The sequence below is a fragment of the Metopolophium dirhodum genome, chromosome 5, assembly GCF_019925205.1.
Source record: "Metopolophium dirhodum isolate CAU chromosome 5, ASM1992520v1, whole genome shotgun sequence".
Classification (NCBI taxonomy): domain Eukaryota; kingdom Metazoa; phylum Arthropoda; class Insecta; order Hemiptera; family Aphididae; genus Metopolophium; species Metopolophium dirhodum.
Genome location: NC_083564.1, coordinates 29012827 through 29035518, shown reverse-complemented (window position 1 = coordinate 29035518; position 22692 = coordinate 29012827). Strand labels below are relative to the sequence as shown.

Genomic DNA, 22692 nt, shown 5'->3' with positions numbered 1-22692 from the left:
TTAAGTTATAAAGCTGTATTTAATAGAACCATAAAAAAGTCATTAAGTTAAAAGAAGAAAATTAATATAATTATTTTCATTTGAATAGTTTTTCTACAAATATATTTCGTTATAACAATCATAATTGTATTTAAATAAAAAAAATATAACATTTTAACAAAATGCAATTATTCAACTCATGGACAGAGAACTTTCAAGCCAGGCGCATTACAATACAATACAAAACATATTTATTCATTCTGTTAATTTTAATTATTTATTCCATAGTTTCTCCAATAAACGTCAAATAGTGTCATGTAAAATCAAAAATTAACTGAGTATTTATAACTTCATATGTAGGTTAAGCCGGGAGTCAGGAAGGAACCGGGAGGGTATGTGTATGTCTATATGAAGGAAAGAGATGTAGAGACAATTTAATTCGTTGGAACATAATCAGGATCATAGTAGATCGTGCTCAACTTTTCCTTAGCCATCTGCTCATCGATCCAGTTTCTGAACAATGCCACATCCACGTACACGCCGGGTGTCTCGGTACCGCATCCGATTCCCCACGCCACGATTCCGGCCTGTTGGAACTGTTTAGGTCTATTCTCAATTGGACACATCAGAGGACTTCCACCGTCTCCCTATTCATATAATATAATTTATAATTATAAACAAGAGGTTATACACACAATTATATAATATTAGTCATTAGGCCAGGAAAATACATCGCAAATAGACTTGGAAACATACCTAATATTTTGTAATATTTAAATATTAAATGGTGCATCATGTTACACGTTGTAAGAGGCATTATAGTAGCCAAATATAACAATGTGAGATCTATACGAGGTCATATTATATAGAAAAACGGTTTAGAAAAAGAACCACTAAACCTACAGTCATAGCAGGACTGTCCCGAACGGAGGGTGTAAGGAGTGTCCTACCACCATGCGTTCAAATTTATATATCAGTTAGCACATTAATAAATTTAGTATTTGCGTTGGCACTCGGAAAATATAAATTTTTTTAAAAACATCCATAGATTTGTATTTTAGATTCTGAGTTTTAAAATTTAATGATTTTACAATTTTTAAAATAACCCTTGTTTGTACAATATAATATTGTATAATGTTTAAATTTCAGGGCCGGATTGGTATGTATCGGCCTATCGAGATTTTCACTTCTAAGCGGCCTATTTACATATTCAGAAGTTCAAAATTATGTCTATAATTATTACGAGCTTATAGGTGGCCCAATCATATTTTAAACATGAATTTATTTTCACTCACACTCACACGACCGGCCCACCGAGATTTTCTCGGTAGCTCACCTAACCAATCCGGCCCTGTCAAATTTCAAACCTAAAATAATAGTAAATTAAGAAACTCCATTTAATTAAATAGTTTCAATGTGAAGGATGTTTCACTAAAAATCTGTTTCATGAATTGGTTGACAAGCTATAACTTACTATACACGTAGCCAGTAAGTACTTAAGTACATTCAATATTTTACTTTGCTTATTTAAGATTTTTAATTTACAGGACATTTGAAAAATGTTTAGAATATTTTACTCTAAAATAAGTTAATCTTTATTAACCTTTTTTTTTATTTTAGATACTAAAATACCAAATACATTATAATTATTATTATATATCTCAACAAACGTTTTTACCAAACTCGTAGGCTGTCTTATATGAGACTATAGCGGCAGATATTGTTATATAATATTATTATGTTATAAACTTACTTGACAAGTATCTTTGCCTATTTCCCCACCGGCACAGATGAAATCCTCCGGCAATATGTAATCCACACCCAACCTGGTCTTTCTTAACAGTTCCAAGCACGTAGTCCGTGGAACGATCGGCAAATCTATTTTTTTCATAATTACTTGATTTACGCCTAATTTACCTGTATAACAACGAATAGAAAAAAAATGTTTATATAATATATTATACGTAATACGTATACAAAATATTATACCTATTCTTGTGAAGCTGAACGTTTCGCTAAAGGTGTACACATAGGGGTATTTATAAATGTCAAATGGGGGAGAAGAGCACAAACAAAAACATTGAATTATAATTATAATATTTTTTAATATCATTGCATATATTTATATACACTTAAACACTTAACACACTCCACGAAAAAAAAAAGTATTTGATTTTAGGATAAATGCCTTTTTTTCTTCGCAGTTATTTTTCTTATATAATACCAGACATAGATGATGTATAAATTATATTAGTTAATATTTTCCAATTCTTACCGAATTCTTTTTTGCCCCAACCACTGGCGTAGCATCTATTAGAAAATATGTAATTCGGACTGGGCAAACAGATAGTTCCCACATTTTTACTGAGTGAGAACGGTTTGATGACAATGATCAGCGCCACGTCGTTCAATAATTCGTCAGGCTCGAAATCTGCATGATTAATTATTTTCAGAGCTTGGCCGTCTTGTGATGGTAACGGTTCGTTTTCCGTTTGTGTATCCCATTCACCAGCGCGAATTACCAGATCATTCGGGTTTTTGCTTTTGTGGAAAATAAAAAACATACTAACATTATTAATTATAATCAATAATACAATAATGTAATATAGTATATGTGAAAACTGCTATCTTATGTTCCGCTATCCATTTTAAACGTACGCAAAATATACTAACTGAATTATGTGGTTGGATATTACTATAACTATAACGTGCATAAAATGATACGATTTATTATTATATACAGATAATAGTTATACATCATTATATCAGGATATATTTATATTTTATTAAATTACGTAATTGTCATTTTTTAGAAAATAATTTTCCTGTCCTATTGGGTAACGAAAATGTTTGAATCCGTTTAAAATTTACAGTGTCTGAGAACGATACGAGTTTTAATTTTTAGGATCAATAATACATATTATAACTGTAATAACTTTTAACATTACAAACAGAACGCTGACTGAAGAAAGAAGTGTGAAAACGCGATTGAAAATTGTACACAATATTAATATTATTAATATAGTTATATTTATTATAAAATTAATCATTGGAATAATCAATTTCAAACAAATAACTCTCTAGAAAACATAATGTTTGGAATGTTCGTTAAAAATTATTTTGTAAAGAAACGTATTAAATATATTGAAATTTCGACGGAAACCATACCATTTTTGTTCATATACGTTTCGAAGGTACAAATCAGTTTAAAGAATGTATGCATTAACAATAACTTATGCCATTGTCAGTATGCGTTCGACTGCCAATGGCCACGTAATTTAAGAGTAATAGTTTAAGCAATACTTTAAATCTATATTTTTATACCTAAAACAAACCTAATGTCCACAGTTTAAAATTCGTATAGTAGCAATGGTTCTTTGACCAGGATATAAGAAATCGGGGAAATTTGAGTATGGCAGTCTAAATTGAAAATTTGTTCTTATAACACATGGTATCACATTTAAAACCTGCGTAAAAAAAGTGAGTGCGTGTAAATACTCACACAAATTGGACATACGATTAGGGCATGAAATGATTTTTGAAAAAAGAAAAATTGTGGTAAGTCGCGTTCATTATTTTAAATCAACGTCTTCCTTAATACATTTTTGGGGTTTTTTCCTGTACATACTACATTAGACTAGTTATATAAAGAAATCGTATTAAACCTCCGGAAAGGAAGGGACATGCCCGAGTTAGATACCTTAAAATCCCGTAGAGGCCAATTAAAAGCCCAGCTAACAAGATTTGTAAAACATCTGGAAAATGTTGACAACAATTAAGAAATCAATCTAACCGAGTTGAAGTGCCGCCGAGGATGTCGGACAAGAATTTGAGCAAGTCCAATGTGCAATCGAATTGTTACAGAACGATGAAGAAAATGAAGTAGCAACGACCTACCACGTGGATTTTGAAGAAACATATTTTAAAGCCCCGTTTTAATTTGGTGTACGAAAAAAGAACGACCAAATTCAAAGTCAAAGTAACATCGATGTTATGGTTAGTAACGAAGCAGGCAACGTTGCTGTTCCGGTCGCACAGGTGACAACGAGTAATGGTAGTGGATTCTGTTTTAATAACTCTAATGCACCAATGCAACTAGCAGCAATATTATTAAATAATATTATTCTATTACTATTATTATATAATTCTATCGTCAATATGCCTTTAAATATCAATCAAGCGCATAAAAAAAAGTAATAGTTTAAGTAATGCTCTAAAACTATATTTTTATATTTAAAACAAGCCTACAGTAAAGTAACAATAATATATTATTTGCAAGTTTCAGTAGAACTTTTTAAATACAACAAAAAATAATAATAAGTTAAAATGTTACCCTTTCACGCAATGGAATGCAGTCAACACGACTCTTGGGTGAATCAATGAACCACCGCAGATGTAAGTTTTAGATTGGTTAGCTTCTAATTTAAGAATTGCCATCATCCAGGGAAACTCGCCAAATTGTGCTTCGTTGTGGGATTCTCCAGTTATTGTGAATTTTACGCCAAGAGGGTTCCAATGGCCACATATCGTACGATGTTCAGGGTCAGGTATTTCTGTAGGTTTTGTTGATTTTATTGGATCGTAGCAACACACATCAACGGAGTTGGGACACCGATCTTTGTTAATCCTGTAGATTAAATACAATAAAGTTAATTTATGCCTAACAGAACGAAGAATGCACTCAGAGAATATATAAATATATTCAGTTGCCTGTTTTCCTACTAGAAAAATCATAATATAAACATTATTTTGGTGAACATTTCAAGTGTCTAAAGTTATTAGCTTTTGAGTTACACCCATAAAATAAAATCAATTCTTACAAAAATTAAATCTGTGTAAAATTTACCATTTTTTTTAAAAATTTTTTTATTGTCTCCTCGAAGAAATATAAAACCACTGGGAATTTTCAATATTGACCTTCTGAGTGCACCAACTATATTCATTTTTTTATCAGAAAATAATTTTCTGATGCCAAAAATCTTTTTTAAAGCTTTTTTACCTCCTCCAATGTTGATGTCAGAAAAAAAACACACACCATTGTGAATAAAATACATTAATTCACTACGCTCAAAAGCTAAAAGTTTTGAAACTAGTTTCGCGTAGTACTTTTACCCTCTCCAGTACCAAGAAGACCCACTTTTCTATCGGTAAAATATTGAAGTAGAAGGTTCTGCATAATTTACTATAAAAAGTGAATTTCAAAGTTCAAACCCCTCAAAAAAAAAATTATAACGATTTTTCCCCCTTTTACTGTGTAAACTATTATGTGCAACGCTTTAAAAAAATTTCAAATAACACTAAAGCTAGATATACTGGCTCAAACTACTAAACTGCTGTACAAAAATCGCCGAATTTTAAAAATAATTTTATTACATCACAATCTTGAAATACAATGGAAAAAAAATATCGGAGAACTTATAAATTCTTTAGCTTTTATGGGCTAAATACAGTTTGATACATTTAATAACAAATTTGATAATGGAATTGGACAGTTGAAAAAAACTAAGATTTAATATGAAAAAATTATGAATGAAAATATACGTTTATCAAATGAAGTTTTGAATTTAAAATCAAAAATATTGCTAGTTAATAATATATAAACATTTCAATATAGATATAGATATTTATGCAAGGGAATATATAACTATGGTAATTAGTAGTTGCTACTAGTAATTATATAGGTACCACCGATCAATATGTACATGTCTTGTTAAGAGAGGGCCCAATATTATTGTAGGCACCTCCTGTAGTATTTAATAATATATACCAATAAGTTGCGCTGCAAATGATAACAACAAAGTTCTTGTAGAAAAAAATGCATTAACTAAAATTGCAGTAACTACAGTATAAATAATGCTTTAAATTGTATGAAGTGTTAATTACTGCGTTTTAGTCTAGGAAAGGGATGAATTTTTCAAATGTACTGTTGTATAATAAAATAGCAATTGGCTTAATTGCTTAGCTTATTGTTTGCAGGTAGCAAGACCGTTGATGTGAGGGATAACTTAGGATGTTTGATAAAATATAGACTCGTTGAAAAGTTAAAGTTGTTTATTGTAAATATTCTTCAGAAAATAGACTAAGTTCAAAATGACAAAATCGTTATACTGTCTCTCGCGAAGGTGCTCCTATGGACGATTGTAAATCACGTCTGGTTAGGCCGTTTCAGGTCTGGTTTTATAAGACTTTCTTACTCTCCTACCTTCCCCCTGTCTACTGACTTATCCGTAGTCCCACAGGACGTGTGTCAATTTATTATCGGTACATTCTCACGTCTAGTCGTTATGAGAACCGTATCCCATTATCGTATATTATAATATATGTTATACACCATCCGTTAATATTTAGATACTATGCATATAAGTAATAACCATATATTATCATGTCCATATGTTTATACTGTACGGTTGTATATATGATGTAGGCTTTTTTTGATAAGTGTTCAGAAATGCGTATTGCGTTTTAAATAATGCGCCTAAAATAATAATGGCCATCTGGTTACTATTTTCTTCACTTGTTCAGGCGAGACTGTAGGACCTATAGAATGCGGCTCCAAGATCGCCTCGCCGGCTCGCCGTCTCGTTGTATTCCCACAGCGTTATTTATATGTTAATATTTAACTATACTTTCATGTTATCTAATATACGTAAAGATGGAACGGATTGTAATAAGAGTATTGTATATTATGATCCGTTACAGTAGATACAACATTTCCATATTGAATTTTAAGCAACAAGATGTCGTTTTTTCAGTATTTAAACTGTATGCAAAAATATACTATATCATTAACAATATAATACAATACGTTACTGCTTTTCCCAGCCACCAGGGCAGGACTAAAGTTAGGTATTAGAATATTCTATGTCATTCTAGTCCTATAAATATAAAAATTATAGCGATAAGACATACCTAATGTCTATAATTATTGGTTGGCGAGCTACATTAACTGTCTTGTTTCTGCATAAATTGTGTGGTACACATGTACACCGATCTGATGGTGGTGGTGGATGTGGAGGTGAAAGAAACAATGACCAAATTTTCTTATCGAGATTATTCCTTTTCACATCATTTTTTGAAGTCGCTTTTGATTTCATTGATTCATTGCAGCACACGTCCAAGATATCAGAGCACATTACATCTCCTCCAAACCTGTAGATTAAATGCATAGATGCTCATTTATGCTAAACAGAACGAAGAATGCAGAGAATACATAAATATATTAAGTTGCTTGTTTTTATACAACAAAAACACTAATATAAATATTTGGTGCAAATCTCAAGTGTCTAAAATTATTAGTTTTTGATTTACACAAAATTCATTTTTTAAAAATTGGGTTTGCGTAAAAACAAGGCATCATTTATTTTATTTTTTCCAACACTTTCTAAAACTACCAAGCATTTTCAATTTTCACCTCATTGAACGCACTAACTACATTCACTTTTTATTGGAAAAGATACTGATGTCGAAAATCGAATCTTTTATAATACCCCAAATGTTGATGACAGAAAAAAATACAAATCATTGTAAATACAATACATTATTAATTCTTTACGTTCAGAATCTATAATTTTAAAACTAGTTTCGCGTAATAATCCATTTTTACTTTTTCAATCTGCCCAATACCAAGTAGATTCACCTTCCTATAAGATAAAATACTGAAGTAGAAGATTGAAGCATTTTTTTATTATAAAAAATGAATTCCAAATTTAAAACCACCTCAAAGAAAATTCATTTATTTCATTGTAAAATCAACAAGCCTCAACTATAATCTAAAATAACACATAAAAATGGGTTCTTCTGAACCTACAATTTGATATGTTATGAATTAAATGTGAATTCATACCGACTATTAAGTAGTTCAATATAGTCAATATAATATGAAGATTACTTGAGTACCAGGCTACCAGCCATGTGGTTCCACTGTGCTTTATAAATATTATTACATAATTTACATTATTTTTTTTTTTCACAAAATTATGTAGCTTTATATTTGTTAGCGATCGATATATTTATCGGATTACAAATGGTATGAACGTTTGCAGTCTTTTTAACATAAAATTGTGTTGACATGTGAAATCACACCACAGACCAAAGTTAGAATATTCTATGTGATTCTAATCCAATAAATATAAAATTATAGTTACCTATAACTTATAAGACATACGTACCTTTTGTTACCTTTACCACTTGTAAAAATCGTTCCGTTTCCGCACGAATAGTATGGTACACATTTACATGTATCCGATGACAGTGTTGGAGGTTTAGGTGTAGAATACATTTCCCAAATCATCTTATCAATAATCTTATCCTTTTCTTGAGGCTTTTCTAATATCATCGATTCATTGCAGCACACATCCAAGATATTAGAGCACTTTAAATCTCTTCCAAACCTGTAGATTAAATGCATAAATGCTCATTTATGTCTAACAGAACTATGAATGCACTCAGAGAATACATAAATATATTAAGTTGCCTGTTTTTATACTAGAAAATCAATAATTTAAATGTTTGTTGACAATTTCAAGTATCGAAAGTTATTAGCTTTTGAGTTACACCAAAAAATTTAAATCAATTTTTTTAAAAATAGGTTGGTGTAAAAACTAAAAAGTACTGGTTTTTTGTTTTTCCAACTCTTTTAGATTCTGAGCGAAGCGATGAATGTATTGATTTTACAATGATGTGAGTTTTTTTTTATTTTTTTTTTTATTTTTGGGTCTGTCATCACCTTTGAAGTGCTTGGATTTTCTTCAATAGTAACTTTTCTGATAGGAAAGTGAATCTAGTTGGTACTTTCGGGGGTCAAAAGTAAAAATTTCCCAGTAGTTTTCACAAGCGACGTGAAAACTAAAGAAAAATTAAGGAAAAACGGGAATTTTTACGCAAAATCTGTTTTTGAGAAAATCGATTTTGGTTTTTGGTGTAACTCTAAAACAAATGACCGCAGGGACATGAAATTTTGACTGAATGTTTATATTAGCATTTGCTATAACCATAAAATTTTGAAAATATTTTGACTCTTTTTGAGCTGTTTACGGACATTGTCAGTTTTCAATTTTTTTAGTTTTTTTTTCTGTAAATATCAATAAAATTTTATTTTTTGGTTAAAAAAGCGTGAACATTTAATATAAAGCTTAAGATACATCGTTATAATAACAGTCAAAAACATTAAAAATACATAGGCACAAATTTTATTTATAAGCATTTAAAGTTCAAATCTTGACAAAATACGGAAAAATCACGAAAATTAGCAAATTATTTTGAGTTGAGAATTCATAAAAATTTTTCTTTTTAAATCTATGATTTTAAAATGTAATATAAGATGACTCGTGAGTTTTTCTACCTTTATCAAAAAAAAAATGTCTACAAGAAACTTAAATTAAATTTTTATAAACGTCTGAAATTTATATTTTTACAACATTTGATATTGACTCGATTTTTCATGTAACAATTTTCTTATTTTATTGTAATTAAAAATGAATGACTGTAGATACTTGAAAATTTCACTGAATGTTTATATTAGCATTTTCTATATACCATAAAATTTATAAAATATGTTGACTCTTTTTGAGCTGTTTACGGACATTGTCAGTCTTCAATTTTTTTAGTTTTTTTTTCTATAAATATCAATAAAATTTTATATGTTGAGTAAAAAAGCTTGAAAATTTAATAGAAGGCTCCTAGGTTATTGTTTCATAGGCAGATGAAAAAAATTAAAAATCCTTAGTCACAGTTTTTATTTATAAGCATTTAAAGTTCAAATTTTGACAAAATACGGAAAAATCACGAAAAATAGCAAATTATTTTGAGTTGAGAATTCATAAAAATTTTTCATTTTAAATCTAAGATTTGAAAATGTAACATAAGATTACTCATAAGTTTGTCCACCTTTATTAAAAAAAAAAAAATGTCTAGAAGAAACTTAAATTAAATTTTTATGAGCGTCTGAAATTTATATTTTTACAACATTTAATATTTACTCGATTTCTCATGTAACAATTTTCTTATTTTATTGTAATTGAAAAACGAATGACTGTAGATACATGCACATTTTACTGACTGTTTATATTAGCATTTTCTATACACCATACAATTTTGAAAATATTTTGACTCTTTTTGAGCGGTTTACGGACATTGTCAGTTTTCAATTTTTTTAGTTTTTTTTTCTATAAACATCAATAAAAATTTTTTTGTTGGGTGAAAAAGCGTGAAAATTTAATATAAAGATCCTGATATATCGTTCTAATAGCAGTTGAAAAATATTAAAAATACATAGGCACAATTTGTTTTTATAAGCATTTAAAGTTCAAATTTTGACAACATTTATCAAATTTATAATTTATTAATTATTTTGTAGTTAAAAATGTATAAAATGTATAACTTGTATGGCTAAGGATTGAAAATTTAAAACAAGGCTCCACGTAAATAGGTTATATATTATAAATTACTTTATTCACAATAATATCATCAAATATACTTGGTAATATCATAGGCTGACTGACCGTTTTCGCTCAGAATCGTTTTTCTTATACAATGATATTATATCATTGAATTCAAATTTAACACCATCCATTACAGTCACCCACTTATAACCTACTGTACAGCAGAGCGACATCCACTTATCCACCTTTTTTTTTAACTAATGGATATTTTAAATTGTTATCTCCTGATTGCACCAACTATATTTACTATTTAATCATAAAAGATGCTAAGGTCAAAAATCTGAGCTTTTTTTACCCCAAATGTTGACGACAGAAAAAAAAACACTCATCATAGTTAATATAATACATTCATTCGTTACGCTCAGAATCTAATAGTTACAAATGCATACAAATGGTATAAACAATTGCAGTCTCTTTAACGTCAAAATGTGATGAAATTTGAAATCACACCACAGGCCAAAGATAAAAAATTCTATGTCAATCTAGTCCTTTAGGTAAATATACAATTATAGTGATAACTAATAAGACATACGTACCTTTCGTCTATTAATCCTTTACCACTTGTAACAATCATTCCGTTTCCGCACAAATAGTATGGTACACATTTACAAGTATTCGATGGCATTGTTTGAGGTATAAGTGTAGACATCTCTACCAAAATTGTCTCATCGATTTCTTGCGTTGTCAAATCCATATCATTAGACGCTTTTGATTTCATTGATTTATAGCAACACTTTACATCCTTGCCATCGCACTTTAAACCTCCAGACCTATAGATTAAATGCAAAGATGCTCATTTATTCCCAACAGAACGAATAATGCACTCAGAGAATACATAAATATATAAAGTTACCGATTTTTATACAAGAAAAACCCTAGAAAAAATATTTGGTGAAAATGTCAAGTGTTTAAAACTATTGATTTTTGAGTTACACCAAAAAATTAAAATACATTTTTCCACAATTAGGTTTGCATATAAAGTAGGTACCTACCATTTTATTCACTTTTTTTCCCCAACACTTTCTATTCAACAATTTTCAATATTGACCACCTAAATTCACTATCTACATTCACTTTTTTATCGGAAATGATGCTGATGCATTTTTTATTATAAAATCGAATTCCAAATCATAAAACTCCTCAAAATAAATTAACTTACATCATTGTAAAATCAACAACCTATAATCTAAAATAACACATCAAAATGGTTTCTTCTGAACCTACAATTTGATATGTTATGAATTAAATGTGAATTCGATACCGACTAATTAAGTAGTTCAATATAGGCAATACAATATGAAGATTACTTGCGTACTAGGCTACTAGCCTTGTAGTTGCAATGTGTTTTGTAAATAACATTATAATTTCATGTTTATCATAATAATATTATATTATAATATTTATATTTGTGATCGTGCTTGCCTATAACACATAACTTTCGCACGTATACATGCCACACTGACACACCTCAGAACGTTTTTTTTTTTTTTACAATATTGTAGTTATGTTCTTGATTGCGAATGATATACTTTATCTGATTACAAATGGTATGAACGTTTGCAGTCTCTTTAACATAAAATTGTGTTGACATGTGAAATCACACCACAGACCAAAGTTAGAATATTCTATGTGATTCAAATCCAATAAATATAAAATTATAGTTATAACTTATAAGACATACGTACCTTACGTCTATTAATCCGTTACCACTTGTAACAATCGTTCCGTTTTCGCACAAATAGTATGGTAAACATTTACATTGATCCGGTGTAGCATCCTGTCCTTTACCAGAAACTACAGTCACTGTAACTTGTAACAGCAATGTGACAGACAATAATACAGATAACTAAAATCAGAAAAAAACAAACAATTATTATTATTAATAATTTGTTATTATACTACAAAATAATAAATATCTATTTTCCTATCGTAGAAAGTATGTTCCAAGATATTATTCAAATTTATTAATCATTACCTATTTATTATTGTATCTCAATTCACAAAATGCAATAGTATGAATCCATGATTTAATACTTAGATAGGTACTGTTTAATTTTAAATCCAAAATAATAACAGTGACTATAAAAAGGCTATAACAAATACTGAAATACCTATTAATACTTATTATGTTTCTAATAACCTTTTCAATAACGAAGCAATTGCATTCAAATAATAAAATGATAATAACTTATAAGTAGATACACTATTGATAACTAAGTGTACGGGTAAATTATATAACTATTGTGATTTGTGATCATCTCAAGTCTATCATCAATTCAATATTTTTTTCCGGTTTTACTTTATTTCAGTCACTTCTATATTGTTGTAATAGTACTTCTTGTGAAATAATATTTAACAATTAAATATTATTATACAGTAGTTAGGTATAGTAGCAGTTATATTATAACTGATTTGTCGTTATGATATTTATATGTTAATATGAAATATATTAACTTAACTGTACCTTTGGTTTTGAGTATAGCCCATTTTTATATGTTAAAACTTTTTTAAACCTATTGTATTCAATGTATATTTATCAAAACAATTTGTACCTACGATAGCTTATTAGTTTTATTGTTTCATAAAGAGTAAGTAAATATGAACGTTTAATACTATGTGGATAACATTACTAAAAATCTCTGTGTCCAATGTTCATACTTCATCTTATGTTTAGTAAAAAACTAAATATTAAAGAGTTCCATACTTCCATATTGATTTTGAGAAATCTATCCATAATGCTATAATACATTTTTATCCCGATTGTAAAATTATGACTTGTATTTTTCACTTGGCACAAAATTTGTTTTGGCATATTTAAACATATAGGTAATCAATTATTTATCGAGTAGTTGATAACAAAAAAAAAAAATTCAAAAATTGGGAATTGGCTGAAATATTGTTTTGGTTTCTAATATTTATCCCCAGAAGAAACAAAAATAGAGAATGCCTTTACATGATTGATGGGTATCGGTTTCCCCAAAGTTTGATTTTTTATTTTCTCTTTACGTTCTTGAAATGTATACTTTCTAAAATCAACATATTATAACTCTACGTTATTATCAGTACACCCAAAATATAATCCATAGACACAACGAGTATTTGAGATTAATGATACCGGAATGTCTGATTCTTTTTTTTTTAGCGTTTTCAGTTAGATATTGGATATTCACCTGTAAATGAACGAATTCTAATAGAACGGTTTTCTTATTTTGTTGGTATTCAAAAACTAATAACCTTAGGTCCTTTAATTTTTAATAAAATGTTTATCTTTTAATTTTCTATAAGTGATAATATTTTCAAAATATTATGATTAGTTTTGAGCTGTTTGTGTATATTTTCAATTTTCATTAATCAATAGTTTTCTATTCTATAAATGTCATTGGTTAAAACTCCTAAAAAAGGTTGCTCAAAAATAGTTAAAATAGCAGTTAAGAAATATTAAAGATCTATATGTCTTTTTATTACACTTTTTTAAGTTCAAACTTTGACAAAATTTATCAAAATCTCAAATATTTTCAAATTATTTTTGTAGTTATTTTTGTGTTTTCAAATTATTTTTTACTAAGAATTGAAAACTAAAAACAAGGATTTTCTTAAATAGTTCATGCTGTAACCAATATATATGAAAAGCTTTCAAAAGTGACGTGAAAAACAAAAGAAAAATTAAAGAAAAACGGGAATTTTTACGCAAAATCTGTTTTCGGGAAAATCGAATTTGGTTTTTGGTGCAACTCTAAAACAAATGACTGAAGGTACATGAAATTCTGACTGAATGTTTATATTAGCATTTTCTATACACCATAACATTTTCCAAATATTTTGACTTATTTTGAGCTGTATACAGACATTTTCAGTTTCCATTTTTCAGTTTTTTTTTCTATAAATTTCAATCAAATTTTATCTGTTGGGTAAAAAAGCTTGAAAATTTAAAGGAAGGCTCCTAGGTTATTGTTTCAAAGGCAGATGAAAAAAATTAAAAATCCTTAGTCACAGTTTTTATTTATAAGCATTTAAAGTTCAAATTTTGACAAAATTTATCAAATTTATAATTTAATAATTATTTTGTAGTTAAAAATGTATAAAATGTTCAACTTTTATAGCTAAGGATTGAAAATTTAATACAAGGCTCCACGTAAATAGTTTATATATAAATTACTTTATTCACAATAATATCATCAAATATACTTTGTAATATCATTGGCTGACTGACTGTTTTTGCTCAGAATCGTTTTTCTTATACAATGATATTATATCATTGAATTCAAATTAAGCACCATCCATTACAGTGACCCACTTGCAACCTACTGTGAAGCAGAGCGACACGTTTATTTTGTCATGTTTTTTAGTTGTTTTTCTATAAATGTCAATACAATTTTATGTGTTTGGTAAAAAAGCTTGAAAATTTAATACAACGCTCCTAGTGCATCGTTACAGTGGTAATTGAAGAATATTAAAACTCTAGTCACAATTTTTGAAGTAAAACTTCTTTCTCGAGGTGTGGGTGGAAAAAAAATCGTAACGAAAAATAAAATGACACGTTTGTGTACCACCATAGTAACGAATAAAAAATGATAATATTATAAGGACTACGCTAACCACTCAGAATTGTTTTTCGTATACAATTGTTTATCATTGTATTCAAATATAACACATCCATTACAACTTCTGTACAGCAGAGCGGTACCAACTTGTCCGCCTTTTGAACGTTTTTATAAATAGTTTATACCGTAACCAAAAAATCTAAAATATATTTATATAAACAGTTATTTAATATGTACGAAAACCATACTAAACTGATATACTAGTGATAGTGCACTAACTATGGTATACAATATTATTGTTGGTTGTTTAAATTTCACCTCCAGAACGAGCATTCACGTGTATGATTTCATCACAACATACAATTTTAGTAGATTTTCTTTCCGTTTGAAATTAAAATTCAATATAATATGCATTAATATTATACAGGGTTTTCATCAACGGGCTTGGCTAAACGCTTACGCAATCAAAAATATCACATATTTGTTATATAAATTAAATTTTGTATACTTTCATAATTTCACATATAATTTGTCATTTTTATAAGTACAAACAATAAACCGTACTTATTATAGATTCTGAGAGGAGTAATTTTAGTTATTATTTTATAATACAACACAATATTATTGGTACCAATATGTTTGGTATTTTGGTACAAAACTAACTTTTCATCAAATTTCGCATAATATGGTTCGATGTCGGGAAGTTGGTTAGTGATGAACCACAATATCATGCAAACATTTGTAAACAGTTTTTATAATTATTCAATGTACAGCTATGTTAAATTTATTTTATATATTTGAAAGAAAATAAATTTAAGCTACCACTACCACCTAGTAAATTTTTTTTTTTTGGACACAATTTGTAGAAGCTAACAATTTTAGTAGCCATTATGTAGAAATGTAGAAAAAAGATTTCCAGAAAGTCGTTTTTAAAAGTTTCAACAGTGGCGTAAATTAAGTCACTAATATTTCTTTATTTTTAAATACTCGCACGCACTCCAGCCATGTAATTTAAATTGTATACAATTTATTATTTAATACAAAGTTCATAATATAATGATAATTTATTTTATACTTTTTTACTTTACTAGACAAAAAAACAAATGTTTTTTCAGTATGTCATAAAAACTATTACATGAGTAATATATTTTTTTGTTTGTTTGCTATGAAAAGGAAAAACATATTATATACCCATCTAAAAACCTTTTTTAATTCTTAGGAAAAATATAAGTATAAGTGTAGAATGATAAGTATAGGTACTAAATTAATTAACTAATATTATATATAAAACATTAACTCATAACATGTCTATAATACCTAATTATTAAGTATAGGTTATAGATTATATTAATAGAAAAGTACCTACATAAAGAAACCAATAATGACGTTAATTATGAAAAAAAACCATTGTATTAATTAATATTAAATGTGAATATTATCATATGTACCATTGTACCTACTCTCTGCTTGTACTAGTAACTGTATCTCTGAAGATATAGTGTACCTATAATCTATATAGAAAACATACCTACCTATTTATAGTAGCGTATGGTATTGATTTATAAATTATAAATTAATAACCAATGATAACTATGATATTATAATTTATGAAAAGTATAAAGTTATTAGTGTAATTAGTATACGGATTATTACTATATAATAGTCACATAAAAACAGATTTAAATGTGAAACAAAAAATATTAAATATATTTAATATTAATTATACAATAATAAAATTTAGCTCTTTCCTGTCCTCCATAAACTAATTATACTCGTACATTCGGGGGAATATTTAAACATTGTGAAGCCATAATTCATTATGTGGTTGGTTTCAATTTCAATAATTACGTAAAATACTAAAATATATTATTTAAAAGTAGTAAAGTATAATCTCTTGAACTGCTCTGTATACGTGCATCACGGGATATATTGGTTTTATTTTTGTTGTTAATTTCCAATGACAAAGTACGTTATTATTGCCCGTAATTGGTTTCAGATAAAACGTCAGTCAGGGAATACCCGAGTTCAAGTTCAAGTGATAATATTATATATTATTGAACTCGAATGAAATATTTATGATAAAAAATTCCATAAATTTGTTTCTAGTGTAAACTGATTTTAGTTTTAGATTTTTTTCTACGCTTTTAATGATGGAACATAGCCACATCGGTTAATAGGTGCTAGGAGGTACAAATGTACGATGTACTAGTCAGTCAAAAATTAAACTAACTGAGCACTGAAATTGGACACTTGTGATATGGTTACTTAGCAAATAAACATAAAAATTTGTTAAGTTTTTAACTACAAAACAATAGTCAAATATTCGTGATTCTTACGAATTTTGTCAAGATTTTAACTTCAAACGCTTATAAAAAGATGAACATTGGCAATTTCAATACTTTAAAATATCTACAAGTGCAATGATAATTTTATTTAAGTACTATTGGAATATTTCAAGATTCTACAATTAATATTTATTATTTTTTGAATATTAAGAAGTCAAGAGGTCAAACCTATTTAATGATTATATGGTATACAAATTATCGTACTTAAATGTCTATGTATAAACTATCTAACATTTATAATATTTAACTGTATGCCATTTAAAAACTCATTATAAATATATATTATAAAACTACTTATTCTTAAAATTAAATGATTTTTTTTTTTCATTGGTCTTAAGCTCGACAATTAAGACCATTAGCTGTAGCATGGTACTGTAGGGTTTTTGGTACGGTGGGGAACGGTTGGAGGAACACGTTTTTATGTTTGGCAGAATTTCCTAGTGCCCAAGTAACAATTTTCAATCATACAGATTGATAAATATTCAATTTTCATTAAATTATTAATTTTCATTTTTAATATTTTTGAGTAACTAATTAAATATTTGAAAACTAATATGTGTATTGTAATATACTTATATATTTATAAAATATTGACTTTAATAGTATATTGTGTGGCAAGGGCGGGAAGTTAGCTATTTCAGTCGCCCAAGACTTCATCGATCACGGCAAAGGTAATGCAGGGATCTATGCAACAACTATGCTATAATTATACGACAACAATATTCCATGAAAGAAACGATTTGGTTTTATTTATTTTAAGCGTCACGCATGGAGATTATAATTTGATTATAAGATGTACCTAACCAAAAGTTTATGTTTTTTAAAGACCGACGACCGTGGTATAGATTTCAGTGTCTGTTGGTGCAGGATATACGTGCGTGAAATGTGCGCGCAGCACTTTTGGGGATTTCCACTTTACCACCCGGCACTATTAGGGATTCCCACTTTACCCCCGATGGACGGAAAAATAACGTTTTCAAACGTTTCAACCGCTATCGAACACCAAACTTTCAGTGCAGGCGTGACAAAAAATATATTTAACTCAACTATTATTCAATATTTAGCAAAAATTAAAAATATATAAATATCAATGTTAATTAACAGTGTTTTAATAATTATTTAGATCCCTAATAGATGCTAAGAAACAGAGCCACCCACCCGAAACAACCGGTTGCCCGTTGCAGTGAAAACTGCAACAACCGGTTGCACTAAAAACTGCAACAGCTTACGAATAGGTGGAACTTATGATTCATATTCATATATATTTATTATATATACATTAAACAAATTATCAAATTATCTATATCATCATTCACAATAACTGTCCCCTAAGAAACGAGCTACGAATAAATCACTTACCGGAGACGCCGAAAATCTCTTGAGTGTCGGGCCCAGCATGTCAACCGGAACGGCGTCAATCCTATTTTAAAATGTTCGGCGTGCTTGCCGTATGAAGCTATACGTCTATAGCCAAGAAACAGTAAATGCGCGACGACGTGAATGTGACAGACAGATGGACGAATGGACAGTAATAAAAATATTATTATATCGTATACAAAAATATTTTCTGGACTGCGCCGTACCGCTGGTTTAGGAGAAATGTGAAAATAATTATTTGCGATTTTGACAGTCGTCGACCAAAAACGCCGACTGCAGATGCGGTGGCTGTCTGGGATGATGGAGAGGAGCACGATGTTGTTCTACGCAAACGTATGGTGGGACAGGTGTGATTAGTGCTAATGCGCTCGATAGTACCTAGAGATAACGCGAAATCCATTGGTGGTGGTCTGGTCCTCGTATCACGTTTCAGGGACACCTGCGCTCGCTGCCCGTCATACCCCACCTAATTCAGATATGTACCGTTGAAAAGTTTCAACATTTTCATGAAATTTGAAAAAATCTAAAGGTCGTCGAAATGAAAAGTTTTGAAACTTTTCATTACCTATCAAAGAGTGATGGTTGCTATATTTTTTAAGTATACATTTTATTGTAATAAATCACTATAATTTAGTAAGGTGGTGAGATATAAAGTATAATAAATAATTTTAGTTGTGGAATAGGTATGCAAATCAAGTTAAATTTCTAAAAGTGCAAAATGAAAAGTTTCAAATTGTTCTAAAAAGTTTTATCGGGCCAGTAAAAACAATGACATTTTACATATCTGTCACCCATCTATATACCGCGCTCGATGACGACTCGCCAACCGCAGACCGGTGACCGACGATTGTAAAATGTACGATTAATAAATTTAATATTATTTTATAGTATTATGTTAGTATGTTATTATGCACGTATAACAGCTAACTAAGGCTAAGGTAAGAAGTTCCATTTCATTAACTTCTAAAGTTCTAACTTTACTAGTTTATTAATTTTATAAATAACTTAGTAAGTAATGATTTAACTAGTTTAAAAGTTAGGAAAATAATATGATAAGTTAATCATGTTTATGAAAGTCATATCTATAAGTTATAACACGTTTGTTAACTCTAAAAACTACCTACCTAATTGATAATTATTTTTTTGTTTAATTACTCAATTTAATATTATTATATACAATGTAATTACTAATTTATACGTATAAACAAATAAAATGAAAATATTCTTTGATGTAATAGTATTTTAGTTGATACAAAATTTAAAAAAATATTTAAATTTGCACAATCTTTATGTGTGTGACCTCATAACTTTAGATATGATTATACATTTAATTATCTTTTTGGGTATATTTTATATTTAATTTTAATGAATATTATACTAACATAATGTCTTAAAAACATGATTTAGCTATTTATATTCTTATTTACGTAACGATAACTAAACATGAATAATGAATATAATATGATCCAGGAATACTTTCATTGCCTATGGTGAACTGAGACTAAAGCAAATATATTTAAAAAATATAATCAAGAAATGTTGGCATGAGTTATGACAAATATAAGCCACTATATTATACTAAACAACATTTTCTAACATGTACGTATAGCAAAATATCTATATACAATATATATTATATGAATTAATGTTTGTGTGTGTGTGTGTGTTTGTGTCCTATATTATATGCATTCCTAAACCGATCATCCGATTGCAATGAAATTTGGTACAGAGATAGATTAGACGTGTGGGGAGAATATTATTAGGCTGATTTAAAAACGTTAAATTAGAGGTTTAACCCGGGGAGGTTCTCAATCAGAGATTTTGAGATTTACGATAGCAATGTTTATTTTGTACTTTTGTAAAAATGGTTGATATTCTTTTTTAATAATAATAATTATATGTGCCTGTTGGTGAAACTTGTTTTGCATTGTTTTTTTCTGATTTTTTCTTTTTTTCTTTTCCTTCTTTATCTATACAAACGAATGCTTGGTTTTTTTTTATTCATTGGATTTTAGTATAGTTAGGTCAGGATTTTGTATAAATTGATTGTATTAATCCGCCACAGGTTGAATTAAGTAAAAACGACAAACTTTGTATAACTTTGATACTTATCAAACGTGTCGCAAAAAAGGTTTTCTTATGCTCAATCGTGTTATAGCCGGTAATTCAGCTACGTAGTACTATAATAATAAAATGTAAATATCATATTAAACACGGATAATATCAATGTAGATAATTTATCAATGTTTTAGTTACTCAGATAACACTATGTAATAGCTATTATATCATGAATACAACTTTACAACACTAGAGTTCTAGACACATAATGTCGGGTTATCTAAAAATATAAGCTACTATCACGTCATGATATTGTAAATAGTCGGTTTGTTGTTTTGTACTATATACGATCACAATATGATCGATCAATGGTCAAACTACGTAGATATGTGGAAAATAAAAAGTGATGACTGATGATTAATTACTAGCTTGTTTTTAACTTGATTTTAACTCGACTGGAAAAGAACGAAGCAAAAATATGATAAGCTACATCCAATGTTTGGAATTAGCCCCCCATTCACTCACCTAAAATCAAGGAAGAGCTTCCTAAAGCGTACACAAATATTGGAAAGAAATCAGGACCAAGAAATGATCGACAGATGGAAACTCTCCTTAGACAAGGAAACTTAGAAGTGGATACCGGCCGAACACCTACCTACAGGGAACAATTTAGAGTGGCCAGCGTGGACAGCAATAAATAGACTGAGAGTAGGGGTTGGGTGATCCAAAGAAAATCAAGCAAAATGGGGTATCATTCCTGATGAGGATACATATTGTGATTGTGGACAGTTTTAGACCATGTCCCACCTAATAAACTGCCCAAGGTGCCCAACTTCCTGCACATTGGACGACATCATGTCAGTGACCAAGGAATGAATAGAAGTGGCAAAGTTTTGGGAAGATAGTATCTGACACATAACTCTCAACACCGTTTTTTTGGATATTATATACAATTTAAATATAATAAAAGGAGAAATTACCTTCATTACAAATATAAATATTTATACGATCATTTTTATTACTGGAAATTCCCTATGTAGACATTTTCATACGTTTATGCTATTATTTGAGTGAACAAAATTTAGTCAAATACGTGTTTTTAATAATATAAAAATTTGAAATGGAAATTTTTAAATCCAACAAACATATTATAGTGTACATATTAATAAACTTCTATTAACCTAGTAGTAGTAGTAATAGGTGTACAGTAAAACCTCCTAAGTCCTTTAATAGTCCTAAATAATTTATATCCCGTATATTTTAGTCTCCCTAAAAAGGAAACTCCTTTACAACGGAAATATCAGTTGGTACCGAGCGATTCCGTTATAAGGTTTTACTGTATATATGTTAAATTACTCTGTATGTAAATTTTAAACCTAATGGGTGTAATGGGTAAAAATAAAAAAAATTTAACTAATAATCATAGCCAGTGGTGTATAATGATAATAATCGATAATGTATAACGTGATTAATATTATAAAATTACAACAAATGAACAACATAACTAAAATGATTATTCTCGGTTTTTAAAATGTAGTTTTCTCCAAACAATTGTAAGTTGTTCTTTTTTTCCGTGTTCTTTTTTTTCCTTAGTTTTTTTTACCGATAACCATGTTGGAGGTAGTAATAAGATGAGTCCACACACGATTTTGAAATGACGCAGAGTTTGCAAGTGTTGGTATGGGGCCAACAGGCGCGCGGCACCAACAAAATTCGTACCATTATCGCTGCGGATTTCTTTCACTGGACCTCGGCGTGCTGTGAAGGGAAATAACAGATATGCTAATCACAGACGCAACTCGACGCAGATAAAAATTATGTCATTAAAAAGCTAAGAAGTTTTTGAATAACACCTTTTATATTTTTATATGATCAATTTAGATCTCTTCTTATAATATAATGTCTTTCAAAATGTAAAACCACTACTAAAATAAAAGTTTAATAGTGATGCAA

General features: G+C 28.9%; 1 protein-coding gene across 2 annotated transcripts; it reads right to left on the bottom strand.

The window, feature by feature from the left end:
• Positions 1-47: 47 nt before the first annotated feature.
• On the bottom strand, positions 48-19018 carry LOC132944725 (phenoloxidase-activating factor 2-like). 2 transcript variants are annotated; one of them, XM_061014203.1, is made up of 9 exons: positions 18664-19017; positions 12104-12264; positions 10955-11188; positions 8148-8369; positions 6889-7128; positions 4313-4606; positions 2255-2520; positions 1733-1896; positions 48-626 (listed from the first exon to the last, which is right to left on the bottom strand). In XM_061014203.1, exons 1-9 carry the CDS (start codon positions 18700-18702, stop codon positions 414-416), a joined length of 1833 nt encoding a protein of 610 aa, XP_060870186.1. In that variant the 5' UTR covers positions 18703-19017; the 3' UTR covers positions 48-413. The 2 variants fall into 2 exon arrangements, with proteins under 2 accessions (XP_060870186.1, XP_060870187.1); XM_061014204.1 differs by lacking the exon at positions 8148-8369 and having other exon boundaries at positions 18664-19018.
• Positions 19019-22692: the final 3674 nt, after the last annotated feature.

What these genes read in the sequence shown, in the direction of transcription:
- LOC132944725 (XM_061014203.1), bottom strand. Translation starts at nt 18,702, where the DNA reads ATGCTGGGCCCGACACTCAAGAGATTTTCGGCGTCTCCG. An exon ending in GCATTCCATTGCGTGAAAGG is followed by an intron (nt 2,521 to 4,312) that starts GTAACATTTTAA and finishes TTTCCACAAAAG; the next exon opens with CAAAAACCCGAATGATCTGG. An exon ending in TTGGGGCAAAAAAGAATTCG is followed by an intron (nt 1,897 to 2,254) that starts GTAAGAATTGGA and finishes GTTGTTATACAG; the next exon opens with GTAAATTAGGCGTAAATCAA.